Genomic DNA, 26,865 nt, shown 5'->3' with positions numbered 1-26,865 from the left:
AAAAAAAAAAAAAAAAAAAAAAAAAAAAGAACCAGAACAAGTGAATTAAGTGGTAGTGAGTCATTTCAACATCCATGAGCTGAGTACCTTTGATGTTCTGACAAGTGTGCTAGTTGAGGTCAATGAGGAGAGGGATGTGGTCCCTGCTCTGGGTCTCCTGTAGCAAGCTGCAGGGCGGTTGTAGAAATACAAGGTGTAACCTGTAGGGAAGTAGCAGAGCTGAGGGTGGGATTAACCCTCTGTTGGGTGGGGCAGTGGAGGAGAGCTTCCAAGGCAGTAGCAGGAACGTCTCCTGGACAGGCAAATTAGGAGCATGTGTCCCTTGTCATGGAGAGGGCCGCACTGATGGAAAGACTTGAGCAGAGTGGTCCCTCTGCCCCTGATTGTCCTTTAGAATAATCTGAGAATGTAGGAGGCGGAGGGCCCAAGCACCAAGAAGTCTTCCCTCTCCACCCTTATGGGAAAACCAGACTCGATGAAACTAATTGTCTTAAAACATGGTGGGATCCAAAGGAAATGAATCCTTATAATGTACAGATTCAACTTCAAATCCAGAAAAAAACACAATTTAAAACGTCCACTTAAACTACGGAGTTGGTTATTCTGTAAGTCAGGTGTTAGCCCCATGTGTTAGGGAGTCTTCAGAGCTTTTTAAACCTTAACATTACATGCCAAACACAGTAATATAGTAAAAAATATTCCCCAAATATGATTATTGGGAGAGGGCGTGATCCTAGCTCCCCATCCATTAGCATTCCACTCTCCAGGCACATTTACTCCTACAAGCGAGCGGCTCTTGCCAGCCTCCTTTTGGGTGCATGGGTGTTCTCATGGATGCCCACCTTCTGCACTGGTCTCCTTGCTTCCTGGAAACAACATCTAGAAATATGCATTCTGGCCTTTGCTGTTTGGCATTCTCTGTCTATGGGAAGAAATCTATACTCAAAGTTGGTTCTGTTCACCCCATGCTCACTCGCACTCCTCCAACCTGGGGTCCCTTCCCCTCCTGATTGCAAGCCATTCTGGCTCTCGTGCTCCTTGGTGACTTGAACTCTGTTGGTCGAGATTCCCTCCCCTAAATAAGGAGCCTCTGAATTGAGTGCCTTTAAGACCTGCTTGTTGGAGGTCTTGACTGTGTTGGATTGCTGAACGCTGTCAGAGCGCCACCCAGAAGAACCCATGATGGGATTCCCCACTATAAATCCCCTTCGCATCTTCCAATCAGGGAGTTTTAAACTCTTCAGGGGTAGTATGCCTCAAAGGAAGGAAGTGTCTTCGAGTCAGATGGTTCTGGGTTCAAATCTTCACCCTTTGATTTGCTGTTTTACAGTCTGAGGCAAGTCAGGCATTGTGGCTTTTTGGAACTTGTTTGCGAATCCATCATTTCTGCTTTACAGGTGGCTGCAGAGTGAAAGCAGTCAGTAGTCTCTGACATGATTGCACCCTGACCCCTAAGGGTTCAGAAACCATTATGTGGCATAAATAATCAGTGAGCTTTGGACAAATAAGGATGTAAGAGAGTGTACCCAGATGTAAGCGTGTGTAGCGTACAAAGTATGGATTAGGCACAGTGTATCGGATCTTTGAAAAGCGACACTGGAGTCCTTCCAGAAAACTGTGTGGCAGCTGCACAGATGTAGCTACCTTTCCATCTGGACTTGCTGAAGGTGCTTTCTGATCGGGAGGGAACATGTTGGAAATTTGTCTTTAATGCATTCCAGCGTTCTGCAGCAAAACCTGCCGGGGAGACTGAGCAAAGCATATTAACCAATATCATTTAAAGTTGATTAAAATTATCATCTTAATTAAATACCAGAGAACAAGTTTTCAGTTTGCTGGTAGCAATTAAAGACTAAAGAGTTAATCTGAAGTTGTTTTTGCAATCCTTAAAATAATACTCGCTACTTTCCCTCCCATGAAAAGAGTTTCTTAGCTGTAGACACGCCCTCACACTGAGGTTTGGGAAAGCTGTTAAGGACCACAAACCTGCTGGCAAAGTCTTCTGCTGCCAAGGCATTGGAGTTCTCAAAAGTGAGGGGTTCAAGCTCAGGATACGCTGATTGGGAAAGAGAACCCAAACAAAGGGCCTTTTGAGGCAGGAAACTGGGCTCTGGCTTCAGTACAGAGCAATGTGGGATTGGAAAAGTGCCCTGGGACTTGCCGAGGACAAGAGGGACTGTGCGATGGATGGAGGAAGTGTAAAGTTTCCCTATACAGTGAGGGGTTATGTTTCAAAACCCTTGAAAGTCAGTTTCTGAAGCTGTTATCTTTCCTCCTTCAGCCTCATCAGGCTGCCTATAGAATATGGGCTTGACTATGCTGTATGTCTTTGGGCTGTAAAGGGAAATGATCCATGAAGATAGGTAGGCATTACCTTTCTAGGAAGGGTGTGTGACCTGAAGACCAGTGGTTTGGTTTGGTTTTGATTTGTTTTATTTTTGAAACAAGGTCCTGCTCTGTAATTCAGGCTGGCCACGAACTCGTGGCCATCTTCCTGCCTCAGTCTCCCCAGTGTGGTACAAGCACATAACATCACGCCTGGCGCCAGTGGTTTTCTTACAAGATCCGAAGCAACTACAACAATTAATGCATCATCCATCCACCCTTTTCATCCTGCAACACCTACTGATCTCCTGCTGTGTGCTGAATTGGAGCAGCTACTATAAAGTCAAAAGATAAATTTCCTACCCAAGGAGCTCAAAGGTGACCAGAAGCTGGGGATTGGAAGTGCAAGAGCTGGCTTATCTGGACGAGCACTTCCCAGGCATCCACACACACGGGCCTCCTCCCTCCATCTCTCTCACTGGTTCATCGCCATCAAGCAAGCGCCGTCTTCACAGCCGTTTTGAACAGCAGCAAACTGTCCGATAAAGGGCCCAGCGGGGACAGTGAGCTAAGGGCTATCACCCTGGAGGCAGGCTCAAATTATATAACTCAAGGGAGAGAAACAATTCAAATTCTGAGGGATTCCATTCTTCACTTTCTCCTGCTCTTCATTATTTATACACCTAAGCAAAATCTTCCATGACCGGAAAAGACCCACTTCTTGTCGGCTGCTTGGTAGGGTGAGAGGGAGGCAAACCATAGGGAAAACGGAAAAGGACATATTTAGAGGAACCACTGATAGCCAACAGGACTTTGGGAGCTCCTGTGTCAGTGCAGCACTGTCGCCAAAGAGGCGGAGTAGAGGCTTTGGGCCACATACTTGAAAACTGATGCCTTTGAACAGATGGGGCTCAGAGATGTAAGGCAAGAAGGAACAACTTTTCATGAAGTAGCGATCTCATGCATTATTAACTCTATACCCCAGTGTGCACCAGTGACCAGCAAATTAAATCACTTGAATTCAGAGGCACTGGGAACTTTATTCTGCAGGTCCATGGCCTGGCATGAGTCAGATGTCCTGAGATGTAGGGATAGCTATCTGTCCTCTTTGGACAACTGTACCTCATCAGGGAAGCTACAACAGCTGATTGGTGATTGAACAACCTTTATTAAAGAAAGATTTCTGGTGTGTTTATAGGCAATGCATACAACCTTTCTCTTTCTTTTTTGAATTGGAGTATTTGTGTGGTGAAGTTTGGAGAAAGTGCTATAGTCCTGTGGCTATTTGGAGAAGCACACATGGTAAGTACAGGTCTTGGAGGAGCTTGACATTGAAATCTGAAGCAGGTACCTCATCCTTTTCCCGTATTACTGGCACTAGCACAAGGCCACACATGTAGAAGTTATTCAATGAAGACTGAAAGAAAACCCTAAGTCAGTTTTGATACTAGCATATAGGTTTTAGCCCTTTTTTATGAAAGGCAAATTTGTTTTTCATTCCCAAGATTTGAGAAATATGGGGGAAATCCCCATAATCTACCACTTAATGTGAATACTTTGCCATGTTGGCATATTTCCTTACTCATTTTTATTTCATTTCCTTTAAAAATATATACGTATGCTTTTTTAGAAGTTGCTAACAGCCTCTATCTTTACAATTCTCTTTGCCTGACCAGATAACCTTTAGCATCATTTAGAGCTGGGCGCTGCCTTCCATCACACACACACACACACACACCAACACACACACACACTTTTCTTTTTCGCTGCATGTCACTTTCCCTCCCTGAACCCCTCCCATGCCCAGGCTCCAGGGCAGACCCTGTGCAGTCTGGGTTCCATAGTTAGGGCTGCTACAGCACAGGGCAGATGGGGCTGCTCCTGTGGCTGAAAGGTGTCCGTCTCCTCACAGCCCCAGAGGGGATACATTCTGAGCTGAGCAAAATGACTCCCTCTGAAGGCTGGGAGGGAAGGAACTGTTCCAGGCTTCTGGCCTGGGTCTGAGGGCGCTGAATCTGTGTCCGTGTGGGTCTTCCCCCTGCACACCCCATGTGTGTGCTTGTCCCCGTGTCCATGCTTCCCATTTACGCAGACACCAGTCATAATCAAGTAGGATGCACCCTAATGATACCAGTTTAACCCAATCGTCTCTGTAAGACCCTGTCTCCAGATAAGTGCATACTCCAAGCTATGGGAGTCAGGATTGAGCATAGGAATTTGGGGTCCTAGGACTCAATTCATCCTATAACTCCCCTCCCCTATTTATATGGGGTCAAATTCAGATCCACATCCAGTAGCTTGAGTTCAGTTAGTTTGAGAGAATGTTTGGTGATTATTAACTGCTCAATTTAACTGAGTTTAACCAGTTGTACTCTCTGTATATCATTATTATGTAGATTTATTTAAAACCAGATTAGGTACAGCATACTAGGCTTACCTGAAACATTTTATTTCTGTAAAGCATTTTTTCAGTCTGTTCTCTTCTAATTTAAATGTTCCAGGAATACAGAAACTATGGGCTATTTTATCCCAACAATTCCCAGGTAACAGGTCACATTCCATAGAGAAATTAGTCGGTATTAGCTATGGCTCATTGATTTTTCTATTTCTCCATCTTTTTGGTGGGAAAGGATTTCTTCCAGCTTTTGGCTTCCTTCCCATACCTGAGAGACTGAGGTGTAGTGTGCATAGGCACTGCTGTCCCCTCTACAGCCCCAGGGAAGGATGGAATCTGGAAACAAGAACAGCAAATGTAGCCAGATAGTCCTAAAGAAGCTGCTGGGCAGAAGGTGTTGGACCATCCTGCTTAGTCTGCTCTGATAGGGAAAAGCAGTTTTAGCCTTAGATGAAACTGATGCCTTAGAATGGCGCCCCCTGGAGTTGTGCAGTGCATGACTACCTGTGTGCCTTTTCCACTGCATACCTTTGGGCGAATTCTTCTCTTCATTTGCTCACATGAACAAAAATAGAGGGTTTAAACTGTGATGCATATTCTGATGCATATCCCCCCACCCCCTGCATTGCTCTTGAATCCGTGCTTTGTTCCTTATAGGTGTTTAGTATTTATTGTGGAAAAAAATGAATGAAGATAGAATGAACTAATTCATCAAGGGACAGAAACAGAGACTGTCAGTTTGCAGTGAAGCAGGGAAGTTCCAAAAGGACATTCCATTCAAACCAGCCTAACATGCTAAGAAATCCCCATTTTACTTTGGCTGGGAATAACCAAACATTGAACAGGCTTTGGTGCAACAATTTTGCATATGCTATTGATCCTGCCTGTTTTAAGGGTTCTATATATCTCTCACAGGGGGATGGAGCATGACCCTAGTTGTTGTTCTTGGTTCTCATATATTTTGTAGCAATGCAACAGTTTCATGAGCAACAGAACAGTTTCCAGGAACCCTGTGCACTTTATATATGGTACTGTTTCTCTAAAGTTTATACTTCCAGACTCGTTGTACTAGCCCTGTTCTATAGGTGGCTCGGGGTGGGCAGCTTGCTCAAGGCCACAGGGCTGAAAAGGCAGACTGAAGTACCAATCCCTATTTCTGTGCTATTTCTAATACTTCTATTTTCAGTTACTCATTCAAGCTTTATTGAAAAAGCCAAAGCCTGTGGACTTTCATAATACACATTCAGTATCTATATGTGAAGTAAAGAATGGGGTTCTTTGTGGGCCGAGACAGCACTTGTCTCTTTCCTTCTTACAGGGGGCCTAACATTCCGTAGTTATAAAAGTAAGTTTCTGAGATTTTTCCTGTGCCAGGTATTGTACAAAAGCATCTTTATGCACTCTCTTACTCTTCCCCATCACCATGAGAGGTTAAGGGACCATTTAAGGCAGAGACTAGGACTCAGGTGTGCCTGTTTCCAAAATCCTCAGGCACAGAGGTAGAAGTGTCACTGTTAGACTTTGTGTCTCAGTTGCCAACAGATAGACTGCCACCTCGCCTCAGAGTTCTAATCTAAACCTACAGTACGTGCGCTGGGGAATGGTGCTGTGCTGGGAATGGTGACCTGGGGGAGCCTTGTGGAGGGAAACTTTGCAGTCAGCCTGGGCCACTCCTGAAAAGCAGGCAGTGTTTATTTGAGTAGTGCACTCCAGGACCTGGTGTGGCGTCATGGCTGGGAGAGACCTTAATGTATCTCATTCAGGGTGATGGGGATGTGTGTCTGAAGAATGCAGGAGGCTGCCCCTGGGGAATGTGGCTGGTCACACCTCGGTTAGCAGGAGCTGCAGGGCCACCAGTGTCCTTCCCAAACATAGCCTGCAGGGCCACTCCCTTCTTTGCTGTGTTTGTGTTTTGAGTGTCTGCTGAGTATCTAGCAAGGTGGGGTGATAAATGTTAAACACTGGCCCTGCCAGCTAGGAAATCAACCTTGTTTGAAAACTGCACATGCAAAACAATTTTAGAACTGATTAAATATCACTGAGGCCAGGGTTTCTTTTAGGACATTCTGGGTATCCAGGGTTCTCTTCAGTTGTCCATTGCCCAGGTGAAACTTGACAGTGAACTTGAATGAGGGCTCCAGGGTGAAATGTTCACACTGAACTTGCTGTGCACTATGATCACCTAGTCCAGCCTCTTTCTTCACCAGGTAAAGGGATCAGTGAAGACAAAGGGGCATTCGCAAGTCTCTAGGGCTAGGACACCTGACATTGGGCTCCTAACTGCAAGGTAGCCCTTCCTGCTGTGCAGCAGTCCCTGGGTTACACGGCCACGCTGTCCTGTCTGTAACTGCAGCCCTGCTCAGTCACCGGTCTCCTCCTCTTCTGAGAGACTTTGAAATCTGGCATCCAGAATCATCTCGTTTCTTTCCTGGGCTGTTCTGGCAGAGATTAGAAAGCTTAGTTCGCAACTAGGCAGCAGAGAGAGGGTGGGGAGAGTTGCAGGTCCTGGACAGCTTCTGCAGATTTCTTCTGAGGCTATGGCTCGCATTGCCTGTAGTGAGCCCACCAGGGTGCACTCATCTCAGTATTTTCTGTCCATTGCACACAGTAGGTGCTCATTAAACACTTGATATTCAATGTAGTTTTTAAACTGTATTTATTTGGTAGATGAATATGTAAAGTAAAATGATATGTGTGTGTGTGTGTGTGTGTGTGTGTATGTAAATTTTTAAATTATCCTTTCTGTTCAAGGGTGAAGTTTTTAATTCTGAGTAGTGGTTTCCAAATCATCAAAAGGTAGAATCACATGAATGTCTTACTAAAAATAATCTAAGCTGGCATGGTAGCATTCATCTGTGATCCCAGCACTCAGAGGGACTAAGACAGGCAGATCACAAGTTCGAGTCCAACCTGAGGAACTTAGAAGCTTAGTGAGAACCTGTCTCAATTTTTTTTTACAAAGGGCTGGGAACATAGGTCGGTGCAGAGTCCATGGGTTCAATCTCCAGTACTGGGGAAAAAAATGGCGGGGTGGTGGTGGCTAGAAGTGTATTATCAGTGGTGGCAGAATAGTTTCCTAGCATGTGCAAGGCCCAGAATTTGATTCCTAGCACTGAAGAAAAAATTTCTCAGGTCCTCCTCTGTGAAAATTCTGGTCTAGTGATTGAGTACGTCTGAACAGGACCTGGAAACATTTTTAGTCAGTGCCCTTGAAATGATTGGCTGGACCTGAGAGTTGCTGACCAGCATCCAGTTTTATCCTTTTAGGCAGATCTGAAAATAGGCAGTAACACTCAGGTCTGGAATCTTAAAACAAACAAGCACAAATCAGAGTGCACGGGACCCCACCCAGGACAATCGGCCAGTATACCTTTCATCAGGTTGTGGGGGGCGATGGAGAGAAATAATTTGCAAGCCTAATTAGACCTGCTGCCCAGTTCTCAAACCTGCAGCTCCAAGCCTCCTGCTAATTGGCAGTCCCTTAATAGATTAGGACTTGGCATCAGGTTTGCGTGTTATTATAAACCACACACAGAAAACCCAGTGGCTGAGGAACTCTTGCCAAACCAGGCCTGGGTTTTTGTGAGGCTTTTGAAGTGTACTGGTCTTTCAGGGTTTTGTATAGCCAGTGTCCTGAAAAGCATCAAACCATTCCTTTAGATGGGATTTGTGAAGGGCAAGTTTGCTGAATAACTAATTCCCCAAGACCCTTTCTGTCATCCAGATGGATGTGCTGCAGCCCACATAGGCAGCCTGACATTTGGCGGTCCTCAGAGCCTGACAGATTACTTCTCACGGTTCCTGTCCTCTTCCTAGGAATCGCTCTCTTTTCCCTGTGCTATGCGGGAAAGGGAAGGAGGGAAAATTAGCACACACCTATTGTGTGATAGGATGTTTAACACACGTCCCCAGAAATCCCCGTGACAGCTTCTTGAGACTTGAGGACCTATTTTGCAGATGAGGAAACCAAGTTTCCCAGAATTGAGTAGGCTGTCGTCACACCCATGATTTGGCAAAGGTGGGAGGGGCTTGCCTGCTGATTTTTGCCTGGTCCCCACACCAAACCAAACCTGGGAAACTATTCTGATTTCTCCGGATGTTCAGTTGATTGATATTGGCTAACATTTTCGGTGAGCCACATCACACACTGTGTGCATGTGGGTATCATGTGTGCGCTGTGAGTTCTCCCTCCCCTGCTCACGTGATGTGCAGTCCCTGTGCTGAGAGTATGGCTTTGTGCACAGGGCTGTGAGGAGCTGGAGAATGTGGCTTTGTACATGATTGCAGGGGCCTGAAGTTGTTTCAGTCCTCAAGCAGTCCAGTCTTGCTCTTCCCTCTTATCCTTCCAAGTAAGTTCTACTTGGGGATCCTCCCCTTGCTTTTCAAGTCCATTTCCAGAAAGGAGGAGATGTAGTGTAGGCTATTTCCATGAAAAGCTTCCGTTTCTCAGGCCAACATACCAGGGAGTTCTCATGGCAATGCCATGGTGAAGGGGAATAATGTTATTTGGCATTTTGCCCTTTAAAAAAGTGTGTGTACGTGCAGTGGGGTGTGAGGGAGGAGGAGGATGGGCAGAGAAAACACTGGGTGCTTTGTTACTTACTGCAGTTAAGGGTCAGGTGGGCAGGTCATGAGGGGAAGGTGAGGAGAGAGAAGGCCTGGGACCCCCACAACCCTTTCCCTACTCACTCACCCCCTGCCTGATTCATACACTGTGAGACATTTGATTTGGAAGAATTACTGTAGACACACTATCCCTCTGAGGGAAGCCAGCTCCTTGCTGCTCTGTGAGGGCCTGGCTTCCAGAACCAATGAAGACATGTCTCAGGAAATACCCTTTTCTCGAAGGAGCTGAACAAGTGCCTTCTCTGGAACAATAGACTTCCTATAAGCCAGTCACCTAGGAGCCGCCGACTGCCACTTCTCCCCTGTGCATCTGAAGGCCTGGCCTATGTTTTGTTGTCTCTGTCCCTCTGGGGGAGGGATGGCACTGCCAGGGCTACTGAGGGTGGCCCAGGACCTGCGAGAACAGGCACCCTCTCCTCCAGGCCAAGGCACCTACAGATGGAGAATGTGGTGGCCCCATCCTTCATGAAGTCTGTCTGAGCTGGTGACACTTCCCATCGCTCTCGGGCCATATCCCTGTCTGCACTTCTGGCTCTTGTGGCATGGAGCTGGCACTGCTCACCTGCTCGAAAGAAAGGGGTGCTGCTCTAGGGTGTCTAGAGTAGCATGATGCCTGCTACTTTGGCAGAGCAGGGCCTGCAGACATTCAGCTTTTATCTGAAAGTTTGTAGAGTTGGGCTATTTTCTGGAGCTGCTGTGAGCATCTGTGAACTCTGGAGGTCTTGGCTCAGTGTCCCCCTTACAAACTGGAAAGACAGCTGTGTGTGTCCCTCAGTCACCTCATCAGGTATTCAGGCAGGTAGTAAAGCCCATCTGTTTTAAAGACATCTGGGAGCGAAGTCTTCTTGTTCCTAAAATCCTCCCCGCCCCTTGGATAAAGATGAAAACCCCCCTAGAAAAGTCTGAGACACCTGGTCAGCCCTCTCCCTTGCATTTCGCACATGAAGAAGAGGAGTCTGAAAAGAGAAGTGAGCGTGGTTCCTGCAATCACATGGTTGGTTCTCAGCAGAACCAAGACCCACAAGTGTGAGTTACTATCAGTGATTGTTGAGGACCGCTTGCTTTTTAACATCATGTTGGCGACAGAAACTTAACAGACCCTCCCCGACTCGCTTGTGTGATAATATGGGTGTCAGATATTGCTTCCACTGAAGCAAAACCTCCAGTCCTCCAGAGCACTGGCAGGCTGACCCGCTTAGACCTCTACAAACTCCAGTGCTCCTTAGGCTAAAGGCTCACATCGCACTACGCCTGTAGATCTGTTCAGCTGTAATTTATTGCCATTTGCAGTAGCCCTGGTGACAATTCAGGTAGAAACCTTTTCAGCAGGCATTCTGGATGTGAGAACATGTTAAAACTGCCAGCTTATTATTAACATGCATCTATGTTTTAGGAACTGGCTTCCTTCAAGTTACTTTCTCTCTCTCTCTCTCTCTCTCTCTCTCTCTCTCTCTCTCTCTCTTTCTCATCTATCTCTCTCCAGGAATAAAATTTGAGTGGGAGATTAGAATGAAACAGCAAATTGTTAACTTCCTGGGAAGCATGCCTTTCCAGCTGTAGATGGAGATACACTTATATATATTCTTAAGCACATTACTAACATTCAGATGACAAGCAGAAATCTGAACTCTGTCCGTTGTGCTGCTCAGGACAGCGGCCCTGGAGGCTGGGTCCTAGCCTACGGTATCTAGGAAAGGAGCTGGAGTTGTGCTTGGATCAGGTGTTCTGTAATGCCATTCGCTCCCTGGATACTTCTAACGTGGAAACATGACCTGGAAGGACAGCACATAGGGAGGAAATCAACTACAAATTAAAAAGTGATTAGTGAGCATTTAGGCAGAAGGTCAGAGGGATTATTTTGGACTTCAGACTTTTCAGCTTTCAGGGCTTGTATTCAGTTACAAAATTATATCCCTGAATTATTTGTGCAGGTGGCAGCTGTCAGATTTGAAGAAAGTTTCTGTGCTTTACAAAAGGAACATTGACTGGCCAGGATTGGGGAGTGTGGTCCTGGGGTGAGGTTGTCTTAGCCTCAGCACTCTGGAACATCTCCAGTCTTGCTCAATGCAAGTGACAGTCCCTGTGTGTGTGACACAGTCCTGTCGGTGTTAGCTTAGCCACCTACTAAAGAAACCAGTTAAGCCGGCTGATTGACATCTGTAAACAGAGGGTAGCAGATGTACAAGACAGGCAGGGAGGAGAACGAGCCTTTGTTAATGCTGCCATAGGACATTGCATCTTCGTATCTCTTCATAGTGAGGATCGGTGTCTTTTCACTGAAGCTCAGAGAAGTTAAGCAACTTGTTGAAGATCACAGTAGATTATAAGTGGCCAAATGGGTTTGCAAAACCACATCCAGAGTTACTTTCTTGAGGCCTGTGATCTCCCTCTGACTTGGAACTTTCCTGAGGACAGCGCTTCCCAAGAGGATCTTGGCAAAGGGATGAGGCCCCCTTGGTGTCTGAAATCGATCCGTGAGCCTTGCACGGTTAGGCAGGTTGAGGCTTGGGTGGCAGCGGAGTCAGTGCTCAGCTTTCTTCTAAAGCTGGGAAGAGTAAGGATTTCAAAGGCTATCTGTCCTCATTATACACCCGAAATGCAAAGCTGGTTAGGTTCCCCATAAGTAATTCATTGGGGTGACATGTTGCGGGTAGGGAGTTGCATTAGGAAACAGGATTTGGGATGTGAGAATATTAGATTAAAATTCAGAAGGGACCAAAAATCCACAGGTCATAGAGTGTGTTTGGTGAGGAAGCAGGTCTTTCGAATTTAGATTTGTTTCCTAAACATTTATTCAGCATTTGTTTTACTGTTGTTTTGAGACAGGGTCTCACTGTATTGTTCAGGCTGGCCTTGAACTCACTATGTACCCCAAACTGACTGTCTTTCCTGGCAATCCTCTTGCTTCAGCCTACCTAGTGCTGGGATTACAGCACCATGCCAGAGTGAATATTCATTTTTTGAGCACCTGCTAATTGTGCTGTGTGCTCGAGATGAAGATGCACATATGAACCAACCCTTATTTTGAAAAAAGGCTCTGAGCTAGTACAAAAGACTTATAGGATAGGAACAATTACAATCCTACTGTGGTAGGTCTTAGTCTTCTGATCAGTTACATGGAGTAATGACAGTTAAGATCTCTTGTGGGCCCAGCATTTTACCATCACGTTTCTGGTATGTGCCTAATTCCATTTTGAGTAAGAATCGTGATACCAGGAGATCTCTGATGAACTTCAACTCTTAAGTCCCTTGTATCCTTCTTTTACTCTTTGGGATTAATGTGTTACTCTCTGAAGGAGGCTGGTTTTGTTTTTACTTTAGATAACCATTGCCTTTAAAAGTGGAACTTTTAATTCCACTGATAACTCCCCTTAGTAATGCATAGAGAAATATAAGTTGGGTCCACTTATTTCTCCTTATGTGTGATCATGCAATTATCAAGGCACATTTTTACCTGGACAGTAAAGCAGGTAGGTGTTCATGCAGTAAACTTGCTAAGGGTTTTAGCTTCAGATCCTTGTTCCTTTTAGTAACTGTGTGGCAAATCACTTTGCTTCCTCTATAGCTGAACCTCACTTCCCCTATATCTAAAATTTAACATGTAACTTCCTTTCACTAGTGACATGATATAATGCTTGAGTGGGAAACAGATTGGAGGCTCAACCTTGGGTCAAGATTAACACAGACAAATAAGTACTTGTGCACACCTTCCTGTCAAACATTCACATGTCTAATGCAGCCATTATTGAGGAGGAAAGACGTTACTGAATCAAGAGTTATTTGTACAAAGACCTCTGGTCTCTAGTTCAGCAATAGAAAAGAAAAGTATGTACAAAGCAACGAGTTCAGTGAGGATGGTAACCTACACACAACCTGAGTATCTGGGAGACATGCCAGACTCACAGCCTCTGGAGAACATGAGCTATGTCTAAGGAAGGTAACCACCCATCACTGCTGCATTGCTGCACATATGATAGCTGACTTCAAAAGCTGGAAATCTGGATGTTATATGAGACTGCTTGCTATTAATGTTAACTACTGATTAAAAGTTTTTAAACCTTGGGTGGGCCAAACACAACATTTCTGCCGGCCATGGGTTGCCAAGTGGATGGGGTATCATTGGGTGCCCTCGGACTGCCCACTGGCATGATTTTGTGTTTACAGGGCTTCGGAGATGCTCCATTGCTTCATCTCTGGCACTGGCTGCAGTCTGGCTTTTAACTATCTCGAACTTTGATCTTCCCAGGTATCTGATGTCCTGCCAGTCCACATGGTGTTTATTCTGCTGTCACAGGAACTCTGTGCACTGCGTACACCTGGACAGCTTGGCTTGGGTTGGAGTGCACACATGCCAATGAATGCATGCTTAATCAATGGAAAAATAAAAAGAAATGTTTTTTTCTTCACCTTCATTAATAGACTTGCCTCCTCTGTAGCCTGTGTGATCTTTTGAGAAAGTATGGCAGAATTCCTGCTGTGATATTTCTTCCCTGCACCAGAGTGGCAGGTCTTGCAAACCACTGTCAAAGGCCCATGTGTTGGCTCGACCCTAAAATATCCCTGGAATTATAGGATTTTATGAGCATGCTTTTCTTTGGGGATCAGATTGCATTTGGGAAGTGGCCAGTGGGCCCACGGCTAGTTGAATAAACTCTAGAAAGAACTCTGATCATATTTTAACTCTGTTTTAAGCTTCAAGTGGCTCCCTGTCCCATATTGGAGCAAGAGCTAATATATTTTGAGCCAGGCGAGTACAGGATACTTTATAAACTATATTTCAGTCCTCAAAATCAACTCTCTACATTAACAACTATTGTACAAAGTCCTGTTCTATGAGGATTACAAAAAAAAGTAAAGTTCAGAGAAATAGTTTGACCTTCCCAAGCTCATACAACAAGCATGACAGGTAGGAGAAGTAGGATATGAAATCCATGTGTCTGACTCAAACTTCATGAATATGCTGGGTAGAAAAGGTGTAACCAATGCTGTCAGAGGCCATGGCATGGCTAAATGAAGCCTTTGCAGGAGTGATTACTTAAGTCTTGAAGAATAAATAGGAGTTTGTGAGTGATACTTGACAAGATGCTGAAAACATCCCTTCACAAGGTGGTTAAGAAGATCACTTGAGATTATGTAAGAGCCGTGAAACGCAGCACACACATGTGATTCTTGCATTGGCCTAACTCTGGACAGCCATCCTGCCATTGAACATTCTTGCACCCTGCAGGAGACTGAGGCAGAGAGAGTAGCTGGGTCTGATAACTTCATTTTAACACCCAAGGAACGACCTTGCTTCCTGTGCCTGTTCAAGATCAAAGATGCTTTTGAGAGCACTGTAGTTGACTTTCTAGGTTGTGAATATCTGTGTAGACACTGTTCATGTATATTAGCAAGAAAGCCAGACCAGCCTGAAGTCTAAAGGGCCTTTAGAGTTGTATGGTTCTGGTACAAATCAAGGTTGCTCTTCTTAGCAGCAGAGTGGACCTAGACAAATTACAGCTTGTCTGACCCTCAGCTATGTATGTACTAAAGATTAACAGAGAGGAGAGTTAAGCAGTTAATATATACAAAGCTCCTGACTAGGTTAAATGGGAATTTATTACCATCCTTGTTTAAAAGAGGAGTTGAAAGAGATGAAAGCGAACTTGGAAGTCACACATCTTCACCTCAGGTGGAATGGTCTAAGTCTTGTTGGTTCTGGGAGTTTTACTGGAAATACAGTTCTCATTTGTGAAATGTGTAATGGTGACAAAAAGAGGCCTGGTGCACTCAGTGAAAGGTACAAACAAGGCGTTGCTGACCAGTTTATTTTATTTCCAGGTTTCAGGTGAATGTGGCAACCTTTTAAAAATCCAACTAAAAGGGCCAAAATAGCCATTTGGAGATTTGCAGAAGGCTGATCTTAATTATTTTAAAGAATTAAATGTTTTCAAATGAGAACAACCATCATTGAACTAAAGACGGGTTTCTTTGCTGGGGAACAGAACTTCCTGAAGGTGAGGAATTCAGAGCACTGTGAGGACTCCCTTGCTCATCTTCATGTCTTCTCTGCCCAACACAAGAGTAGATATTCAGGACCTGTCTGTACACAATTGTTGAAATGAACTTCATCTTGGACTTGGGGTGGGAAACCCACACCCCTAGACTAGCTTGTTTTGGTTCTAGCAGTGTTCTTATGGTGAAGATAGGGCCTGAACTTTCTAGCACTGAAGAATGAGTGTTTGTCAAGGGAAACCTCCAGCCCCAGAATATAGAGTGTTTGCCCCCGGCCAACAGCAAGTGTTTTTCATGGCAGCCTCTTCCAAAGGTGAAGAAACGCCTTCATAGTAAACTGAGTTGTGGCCATCTGGATCATGTCCAGTCTAAAAATCTGGACAAATATCATAAACCAACGAAAGTTTGCACACTTCTAAGACCAGTAGCAATTAATTACTTTAAATAGAAACCCTGTCACTTACAAGCAACATAAATATTTGTATTTTGAACCTCTAAGCAGTAGTTGGGTTGACCATTCTGACCTTAAGTTATTTTTTTAAAAAGTCAGGTGGTCATATTTTAACAGGGAGTACATTTATAAAGAAAGGGGAGGGTCACGTCGGGGTGGGGGAATCATGCAGCAACAGAATGACAGACCTGAGTTCAAATTCCAGTCACTCATTTATTCACTTGGGGACCCCAGAAACATTATAAAAGTGCTGTCCTCCATTTTTCTTTGGTTACAGATGAAAAGAATGACCCACAACTTCTCATAGCTATTATGGAGATTAAGTTAATTCCTAACTAGACTCTGAGCCCCTTGAAAGTACAACCCTGGTGTTTTCTACCTGCATTTCTGATACCTGATCTGAATTGGTCCCATTTGCTGGTTCTCCCTTTTAAAAGGTGAGCTGCTTGATGTTTGTTACATCCTTTTTTTTTTTTAATTTGTGAAGTGGACAGAACAGAACCTACTCGTAACCGCACTGTAGTGAAGATATAGGAAGTCCCTGGCATAAGTCCTAGTAGCCGCCTGCTTTGAGCCATTATGTTACGCCAGATGTCTGCTCCTGCATCCTGCACCCTGTATTATTTTGTGGGTAGGTGCACAGGCATTCTGCAAATGCTAGTGTGATTACTACTCTTGCAGGTCTTAGACTTTGCTTATTTCTTTTAAGGGAAGTGCAGACTGGTTAGGATGGAAGACTGGACAATGCTTGGAAAAGGCTCCTGAGGATGGGTGCATAGGAAAGATGAAATCCTTTCTCACGTGGTTGCTCATGCAAAAGGGGCAACCATTTCTCCTTCACCCTCCCACCCCACCCCCACTCTCTAAGGGCTTTCTAAAAAGGTGCTTTCAGAGAAGGAGGCTGTGTTTAATTTTGTGCAAATGCAGAGTTGAGGGTGCAGGGCTTTGGGGCTGGGTCACTCTGGTAACACTTCCCACATAACTTTATCAATGGATGGGCCATGAAAACTTATCCTATGTTTTTTTACACCCCACCCCCAAACCACCCAACGTGCGCAACTGTTAGTTTTTCAAATCTAGAGAAGTTTCAAAGGCCTGAACCCAACACAGAGGCCTTTCTTCATGCTTTGATTTTCTGCCCATTAAGTGTTTGTCAGTGAGTTCATATTTCGCCACCTCTGCAGCCTACACATCCCAAGGAGTCCTTGGAGATATAGAAAGTTAATTGATCCTTGATTAAAAAGAGGGAGAAATGCTTGAGTCTGGCTCTACAATTATCAGGTTATTATTATTATTATTATTATTATTATTATTATTAGGCTCTGCTTTGTAAAAAGCTTGTAATGCACATTTTATTATCAATAAATTAAAATCCCAGGATATTGGCTTCAGAGTTTTGATTAAACTAGATACATGTGTAAATTACTAGCACATATGTGGTATGTGGTGACTATTCAGTGAACATTAGCTAGTGCTCTTGCTTGATTCTTCCAACATTTATTTATTTATTTTGTGAAGGTAATGAGAGTTACTGAGCTTCGTTTAACTTATTAATACTCATAGATGCTTCCTTCTCAGTGTTTTCAATGACTCATTTCAGAAAGCACCTGAGATTTAGAATCAGATCATTTGAATCCCATCCAGCTTGGTTGCTTACTTGCTGAGTGACTCTGGTAACACTTTAATCTCTCTGAACCTTAAAGTGGCTTAACATATTAGTTTTATGACTGTTTCTCCTATTAGCCTTTGGGCCACTTGAAGGTTGGGATTTAACCTCTTTCATCTCCATAGCCCAAACAGTTCCTGAAGCCAGTAGGTAGCTAGGTTTGTCAGACCCAGGAGTATATGTGGCACATCCTAAGTATGGGTACATAATAGTTCTTCAGTAAATATTAGCTGTTTTTGGTCTTTGTGCTATTTTTCTCTTTCTCCCCTTCATCTACTTGTATTTCTCTCCTAGCTCTGTAGCAAAGTTTTAAATTATATTCTTGTAGTTACCAACTGTCTTAGTTACTTTCTCGTTGCTGAGACAAAATACCCAACACCCATAAGGGAAGGGAGGACAGGTTCATTTAGCTCAGTTTGTAGAGGTTTCAGTCCATAATTGGCTGACTCCAAGGCAAGGTGTCTTGACAGAGGGGCAGTGCAGAGGAGAAGTTCATGGAAAGCAGAAGACAGCAAAAGCAAGCAAGCAAGGGGCCTGCCATGCCTTTTTCTGTCCCTTATATTGTATCCAGTGTACTGGATTAGGGTGATCCCTAACCAATCAGAGTACTGATTTACTAATCACCCACCCTTAATCCTAGCACAACACCATGAATCAGACACATACTTTGATTCAGCCACCTATGACTATATGAGGTTTTGGGGGGAACATCTAGACACAACCATAACACCAACATTTTGTGACTGCCAGTATTGGTATCTCTAAACTACACTGATTTTTCTCATGAATGTGCTTTGTCTGTGGATCTTAAAAACCTTAGTACATTTGTATTTCTGACTTTCTTACAACACCAAGTTCTCCAGGAAAGGTGCTCTGATAGGTTCACTTTCAGCATCCTACTATCTAGCACTGGAAATATTCTTTGAGATGAAGTGATGAGGGGCTGTGGGAAGCAAGATGGTACCAGTGTTGAAAATGAACATTCTGCTTTGGAAAAGCACAGCCAGCCTTCCCCATGTCTTGCAGAAGCCAAGCATGGTCTTATGTCTCATGGGGACCAGCTACCCTGTTGGGGATGTTTATGAAGCGCCCATCAACTGAAGGGAGCCTGAGGTTACCCTCCTTCTGGAGCAAAGCCAAAATTTGACTGGCATCACCCCAATAATGCCACAAGTTTGTGGGAGAGACAGAAAAAGCCTTTGGGTTTTCTAAATGCTATCTCCATGCCTTTCAAGAAAATAAACAGAATATATTCCGATCCAGCTTCTTGTCTGTTTGTGGTCATCATTCACAAAATCACAACCGGAAACCACCCCCAAGGCATAGGCAAAGAAAGAAGAAAAGAGATTTGGATGGAACCCAGTCTAAGAGAGGACAGAGGAACTGGCCAGAAGGAGTTTTCTTTCTTAGCCATCTCTGTGGGCCTTTTTTTGGTCCTTCTCACTGTTGGCACTGAGTGTTTATAATGTCTCAGACTTTATGCTGATGTTACTACCCAGTGTTGTTGCCTTAAATTTGTCCAACTGAAGCTTCCTGAACTAATTTTTATTCCCTCTATCTTCTGACCTGACTGTAAGCTCTCTGAGGTTAGGGTCTGGGCCATCTTGTATTATGATTACACATAATAAAAACATAGTTAAGAGTCAACAAATATTTGTTGAATAAATGAATGAACTCCTAAGCACATCAACTTGTACCATCCCAATCATCCTTAAGTTGAGTTCATTCCTTGCACTGACCAGATGAGAAAGGGAGATTTGGAAATGTAAAGTCACTTGCTCAAGTAGCAGGGAGCAGAACCAAGATCATTAACTAAGTTCTAACTCCGAAGCTCTTTTATATGTGTTTTATTGTCCTTAGAAACACATGTTTTATAGGCCCATCATGGGAACACTATTAAAAATAGAAGCTGGAGGCCTAAGAATGTAGCACAAACGTAAGGCCCTCAGAGTCCATTCCTTTCCTGAGTTTATTAGCAACGCCTTGACTTCCAGGCACCTTGGGCTCAGACTTGGAGCTAAACATTTTCATCATGATGTGTGGAACTTTAAAAGCAGACTATTAATATAATACTGCTGGCTTCTTGGCTACTTTTCATACCCTACTTGGTCACATTTCAAAATGTTTAGGCTGTAGATTGAAGATATCTTTTCCAGGTCCCCCACCCCAAAAGATCAGCTGACTTGTGTCACTTCCACGCCAAACATTTGTCCACTGCCTCCCCTTCTGCCCTACTCCTAAGCAGAGACAGAGTTTCAAAAGTTAATGGTGATTGCCTTTCCGGGCCCCTCTGTGTTTACTTTGAGAAGGTCAGGCACAATGCTGTGGTGTGTTGCTGTTCTTTTTTTTTCAAAGCACCAGTATGAATTTGATAAAGTAAATTGTTGTGCTAGCAGGAAGCAGTTAGGGGTTACAAAATAAATAGCTGTAGAATTCAAATAAATCTCAAAGAATAAAACCAAATAAATCCATGTGCATATGCACAGTGATACATAAATACACTTTTTAGAAAGTGACCATTTTTATCACTGTCAGTCTGCACCAAAGTAATTGAAAAATTATGGCATTCATGGTACTTTTTTTTTTTGGATGTGGTCTAGGTCATTGAGCAATGTGACGTGAATTTAATTCTTTCTGAAAAACTAAAAATGGAACTTTATCTTTTAAGCAACTGTTTATCTGGGGATTTTTCAGCTAATGAACTTCACATTTGGATGAGAGCAATTTGCAAAGTTCAATTAGAGGTTTAGACATGGAAGGTGTGGACTAAGAGGCTATAAATGGACTAAATATTCTGAGTCTTCATTTGATGATGAGGAAGTAATGCTTAAATGATCCTCTGAAACGACCAGTCAGGCTTATTGAAACATTTAATACAGAAACACATTGTCTGGGCATAGTCAGTGATGGTTATTACCAAGATTTTTTATAGTCTTCCCTAGTCTTGACATTCAGCAAAAGTTTTGGCCCTCTCACTTTGTCAGGTGGTGCTAGAGTCTGTTACTGAGCTTGGATAAAGGACAGCAAGAAGTATCTCAGTCCAGGGGAACAGCAGGAACAAGCAAGACACAGTCTCAGTGGACTGTTTTCTTGGGGTGCAGCAGAACAGGAGGCTGGGGAAGAGAGTTCAGGAGTAGACACTTTATCTCAATGGTAGATACATTGCTAATGCTTTAGTGAGGCAGTGCTGTGCCTGTGGTCAGGGCCCTTAGGAAGCAAGCAGTAAATATATGCAGGAGACACTGAGGGCCAGGAAACCTGTTAGGAGGCTATGGTAGTGTCTGGATAGGAGACCTTATGGACATTTGCTTTATACTTCAGAGTTTTGAGAGCCCTTTCTGGGCAGATGATGGACTCCCTGACCTTTGAGAGAATGGCACTGAGCTAGCAGCAGCTGTTACAGCTGCCTGGTGCCCACAGTGCCCTTGGGCACCTGGCCAGGTCTGCAAGCAGCTGAGCTGAGCTCAACGCTGCTCGACTCCCTGGTGACCCTGAACAGTGAAAGCAAAGGCTTCAACATGGCATTCATTGAGTGGTTCCTACACACCGTGCTAGCGGTTTTATAGATGTCAGTCTCCTTTATCGTCACTGCAACTCTGTTGACTGGGAAAACTGAGGCTTACAGAGTTGGAGTGAGGTCGCAGCACTAGAAAGTGGAGGAGCTAAGACTAATTCCAGGTTCTCTTACTCCTCGGCCTGCACTACTTCATGCAGCATGGCCTTAGGCTGAGCCTCCCAAAGGGGAGCTGGGGGACACTAGGAAACAAATGCCCTTGGAGGCAAAAATGGGGCATGATTAGCTTTGGGGCTATATTAGTAGTTATTACAAATGGCACTTTCATTTTTAGCAGGGTGTTGTGCAAGGGTGGAAAATCTCTGCCCTGACTCTTCCATGACCTCCCTCTGAGCTCTTGGGCAAGACAAGAATATAGCGCCCCTTTCCTCACAGGGAAAAGAAAGGAGGAAGGGAGATGTTTGTAGCAAGTGATCCCTGTGGGCTGTGAATGGCTGTAAATGAAAGGAGTCAGTGTCACCATGCCTTGGCTTGGGATGGTCCTTGCTCTGGTCCTTGCTCTAGGTGGCTCCTCTTCAGCTTCCTTGCATTGATGTTCTCTCCTTTCCTTCCCCCCTCTTCCCTATGTGCGTGGTTCCAGCCAGCCTGCCCTTCCTCATCATCGAGTCGAGCACCATCAAGCCTTACCACCGAGGATTTTACTGCAGTGACGAGAGCATCAAATACCCGCTGAAAACAGGGGAGACCATCAATGATGCTGTGCTCTGTGCAGTGGGGATCGTCATTGCCATCCTCGCGGTAAGTGTCCCGCCTCTGCAGTGCTCATGCTCTCTTGACTTCCTCCTGCATTGTGATACCATAGACAGTCTGAGCCAACAGCACTGTAACAAGCCAGCAAAGCTATTGGCATCTTCTATCAAGCAGAACTTCATTTACTACTACTTACATCTTGCAGCGAATACTGTTGCAAAAGCCAATAGTTACTGTACAATAAAGGCGTGCTAAGCACCCTTTGAATTGTTTTCTGCATATTATCCTCACAGCAGTCCAATCAATTGTAGATATTATTCTTCTATTTCTTGTGCAACTTAAGAAATTAAGGTCCACAGAATAAGGCTAATTTTCCAAAGCTCACTTGATTAAGAAGTCCTGGTGCTGAAATTTGAACCTGTCTTGTCTCTTACCTTACGGTCTGAGCTCTGAGCCCTAGAGATGAGCGAATACCTTGCTGACTAACCCAGCTATTTGCTGTGTTCCCTGAAGACCCTCCCTGCACTGCAGAAATAGTGAGGAGGCCACTGATGTTCTCTGGTATGTTGTTTGGTTCTCCTGCCAAGTGGCTGTGGTGCTAAGGTAAATAGGACCTGGAGTCCAGAGATACAAGTTCTAGATCTGGCCCTCCAGTATCACAAGCCATACAGCTTTACATCGAAAGATGGCCGACCTGCTTCACAGTGTTGCAATAAGGAGTAAAGAGACCGTGAATGTTACCATGCATTCCAAACTGAATTATTAAGCAGGTGATTCATGTGTAGTGTAAAGTCCAGGCCTCCATATGCAGGACTTCCCTTAAAGGGGGAAACCTTCATCGCAGAGATGTGCCATGGGTTTAAACAAGATCTAGATTTATTTTGATCAATGGTCATGTCATGGGCATTGGGGAGAGGAGGGTGAGGGTAATTAAAATGCAGTCTTATAATTTGTGAGTCCTTCATTTTCACACCTGTCCATTTCACACTCCCTACATTTGCTGTTTATTCTCTGCCCTTGAACCTTTGCCATGTGGGTGAAAGGGACAGGCAACACATCTAGTAAGATCATAGCTTCTCTTGCCTGAACTGCCTTTCTGTTGAGCATAGGCTGCATACTTATCTTTGGCCTGCATTAAGAAGCCAAAGAGGAAGGTCGTTAGTATCAACAACACTAAATGTGAAATAAATACTCTTATCCCCATTATGCAGATGGAACATCTAAAGCTCGTAGGGATTAAATGACATGCTTAAAGTCTACAGGTAATAAAAACTAGAGTTGAAGGCCTACCTCATTTCAAAGTCCCCTTTGCATCTTGCAGACTTAGGTTTCAGGATGCAAGCTTATGCAGATGAACTGCTCGAGGGGATAGGCAGTCAATTTATCTTGCCTGCTCTGAATCTAGTCTGAGCTGCTAATATTACAGGAACCACACATTGCACGCAGCTTTTCTTTTGACACCCGCTCTGGGGGCTAGTTGTAAACTCTGAGACCCCTCTTTGTTTTTTAATAACATCGTAATCCAGGCACACAATCAACAGTTTGAATTCAGGGAGTTGGAAAGGAGGGGTGGGAGAATTCTTTCCAACCTTTAAAATAAAAACAGCCCATTGGGCAAGTGTAGAATTTTCTTAGAGGTGGACTAAGAATCTTTGTGTTCAAACATTGAAAAGTGAAAAGTCTAGTTTTGCTTCCACTTGACAGTTGTGGGGTTGAGTTCTAGAAGACTGGCTTTTCTGGAAAAGGCATTTGTCCTGAAAGCAAAGAACTGCACAACTGCACAGTACCTTGTGCTAAAGTATGAGCAGGTGTTTTGACAGATGGAGCATCAGTTAAATGAATGCTTCAAGGGAGTGCGTTATAACCCAGGAGCACAGGGAGGTAAGGACAGCACCCATGCTGGGACCTGGATGTCTCCTGTTCTGCTCTCCACGCAGCGTTGTTTCCAGCTTACCTAGTGCACTGATCCCAGGCACGCTGCAGTGGAAAGGAAAATTGGGTGCCTTTTTCATGTGGATTAGGAGAATCCTTGGTTTTCTTCTATAAAATGGGAGTGGTGTCGGCAGTCCTTCCAAGGGACAGCCTTAAGAATCAAAGCCATGATGCTGGACACACACACCCTGCGACGTGCAGAGATGGGGTCCGCAGGTACCAGGAACAGAGGAGTGGCTCTGGGGCTCTCAGTGGGCCCAGAACGAGCAATGTTAAAGTGGTGCCTTTCTTTGCTGTGTCCTCAGGCCAGCCCTGCCTTCGGGAGATGCCTGGGTGTCTTAAGAAAAGCTTGCTTTTGGTAGCTTAGTAGGGGTTGCCCCTTTCTTTGTGTTATATTGATGCTTTGACTAAAATGTTCCCCAGGTTGTTGGGTTTCCTGGGAACAGTCGTAGACTCTGGGCCTTAGCTATAGGCTAAGCAGCGTGTTGTTGTCCTGATCCATACAACATCACCAAAACAGGTTTAGATACGACTTTTCTACGGTTCAGATAAACACCAGGCAAGAAAACACCACAGTGACTGTTGTGTGCTGTGAGAGCACACGGTCGTGTTGGCACACTTTGCTGTGGTCCAGACTGTTCAGTATGTGAGGAGTCAGCCTCAGGGAGCCTCGGTAGATTCATGTGCACTTCACTAAGCTTTTAACAACCATGAAATGAGCTCTCGGAGGTAGTGTCACTCAGTGCTGGTACCTATCATCTACACGATAAATGTTTATTGTCTTTATTACAAATGAGTACCCGGTTAAAAAGCAAAGTGACTTAGCCAAGATAACACATCAGCTAAAAATAGTCAGAATGAAAATAGTTCACACTGGTGTGCTCGGTTCTGGATTCTGGAAAAGCCATTTGACTAAATAACAGCAACAGCAGCCATACCACCAGGCCCCCCACCCGCCCCCTTACCCCCACCCACTAGAGTGGCTGGCTTAACCCAGATGGGCTTCTGATCCAAGCGTCTGGGTGACAGTCACAGCAGGGGGCAGCTGCAGAGCTGGGACTCTCATCATCCTGCTACTTGTTGCCCTGGGCCTCCTCCTGGCGAACATCAGGCTTGTTGAAGAGAGCAAGAGAGGCCTGGCCTCATGTGGATGCCCTGGCTCCGGCTTGGACTGTTCCCACAACAAAGGCATGGAGTGGCAGCCGAGGAGACCAGTGTGGTTTAGCAGTGCAAATCCGCAGACGTGATAGAGAAAGCAGACACCTTTCTGTAGCAAGATTTGTGGAAAAACCTAGTCATTTTGACCTCTTTTTCAGATGTATCTCAGATTCTGGAATTATAGCATAATAGGAATTCCTTCCAAATCCACAAAGCAGTGGTTCCTATCCCTGCCTTACAAAGGCTTAATGACTCTAGCAGCAGCGAGGTTAGGCGCAGACAGTAAAATACCACCCCCTAGCAAGCCTCTTCGCACATGGGCATTGAAATGCAGTATGCAGTCCTAGGGACGAAGATTTCAATATGGCAAAAATGCTCAGCGTTCATGTTAGATAAACATGGGCTCAGTGCTCGCCTTGGTCAGGCCCCCTAAAGCAGTGTGACGGTAGTTCGATAACTTCATGATGCCCTGTGTGTGATCAGGAAGACCTGTCCCTTTCATTTCTGCAGGGTTGCAGTTTACAAAGTGGCCCCTGTGTGCCCAGCCTCTTCCTTGCACCTGGTAGTCATCCAGGCGGTTGACTGTTTGAGCGGAGACAGGGATTTTCATTATTCTCCCAGAGCTGGCAGAGCAAGACCAGGGATCTTGGTTCCAAAGCCAGGGCTTTTTCACTAACGGCGCCACTGCTGTCTCCTGCAGCCTCGCACCTTCTTCAGGGTTTGGTACCTCTGGTGTCCAGGTGCAGGGAATGCAGCTCTCAGTGTCAGCCTGGTGAGATGTATGTGGCCTGGTGGCACTAAACAGCTCCATCTTGAGCAGGTGAGGGGCTCCTTCACTGCACATCTCCCTGTGTCCCAGCTCTTGTCCCCCCAGGTAGATGACAGGCTTCTGGAAGACCGAGGTGTGGTCTCCTCCTCTGTGGCATGGTAGGTGCTTGGCTCCCTCCTCTGCCACCTTCCAAAGGTCCCAGAGAACCCCAGGCCCACCCCTGTCCTTGCTGTCCCTGTCCGAGTGAGTTCTCTTATCTGTTTACTTTGTCTGCTTCCTGCCTGTCCTGTTAGCCATGTAGGGTAGAGTTTGAGCTACTACAGGGCACAGACTGTGGCGCTCAGTACACATTTGTAAAAACCAGCAGAGGCCTTGCATCATGGGGAGAAAGTCTGAAGCTTTAGGCCCCAGATCTCATCTATAGATCCAGGAAATGTTTCCTATTTGCTTCCCTAAAATCCTGAATCTGCCCCATGAGGCGCACGGGAACACACTTTGTAGGTTATGCAAATTTCTCACTGGAGAGACAAGAAGAGCTCAGTACCACCAGGACTTGTTTATTCAGGATCAGGCTTCAGTTTGCCTGCATCTGGACCTCATTAGTCCCCCTCCCCATCTCCCTTTATCTTCAAGAGCTCTGCCAAGAAAACAAGGTTCCCCAACATCACCTCCTCATTAAAGGTTAGTCGGGTTTTCAACTCTGAAAAAAGTGAAGTTGTGCTGGCCCAGCAGTGCGTTCGTGGGAGACCGGGTCCCCTAGTTTACAGTGCACTACATCTGTGCAATTACCAAGACCACCAACAGAGAGGCTACATTAATCCTCCAACTATGTTGTCCCTGGATCAGATGGCTACAGAGTTCTTCTGAGACTTTCTTATTCCTGGGGGATGGTAGGAGGGGGGTATCTATTTGTGATTTAACAAACACAGACATCGAGATCTTGCTGTTTAGGATTTTGTTTGTTCTAGGTCCCCACCACCTGCACTTATTCTCTTGCCTGAGAAGAGGTGAGACTGGCAACCATTTTTCTTTACTTATGGGAAGTCCCTTAATTAGGGCTTCGTGACTGTTGGAAAAATGTATCTGGTATGAAGGAGACAGTAGTCTCCATCTTAAGTGACATGGACAGGAAGTACGTTCTGTGCCAGTAGTCAGTGTGTGTCGAGAATGGGGGTAGGAAATGGAATAACTTTTATGAGCCATCTGCTGGACCAGAAACGAGTTTGCCTTATCTTAAATCCTCCTCAACAGCTGCATGCGGTAGGTATTATTTACCCCAGCTTAC

The 26,865-nt window shown here is 44.9% G+C and overlaps 1 protein-coding gene across 3 annotated transcripts in view; it reads left to right on the top strand.

The window, feature by feature from the left end:
* Positions 1–26,865, top strand: part of Plpp3 (phospholipid phosphatase 3) — a 115,890-nt gene that overhangs the window by 57,377 nt on the left and 31,648 nt on the right. For all 3 annotated transcript variants that reach the window (XM_010603638.2, XM_010603639.2, XM_033767771.1), the window contains one exon: positions 21,612–21,769. In XM_010603638.2, coding sequence (XP_010601940.1) covers positions 21,612–21,769 — 158 coding nt within the window. The remainder of the gene's footprint in view (positions 1–21,611; positions 21,770–26,865) is intronic.

This window comes from Fukomys damarensis, unplaced genomic scaffold (genome assembly GCF_012274545.1).
Source record: "Fukomys damarensis isolate Sample0158 unplaced genomic scaffold, DMR_v1.0_HiC HiC_scaffold_23, whole genome shotgun sequence".
Classification (NCBI taxonomy): Eukaryota; Metazoa; Chordata; class Mammalia; order Rodentia; family Bathyergidae; genus Fukomys; species Fukomys damarensis.
Note: the sequence above shows the minus strand (reverse complement) of the source record. Positions and strands in the feature narration are given on the sequence as shown.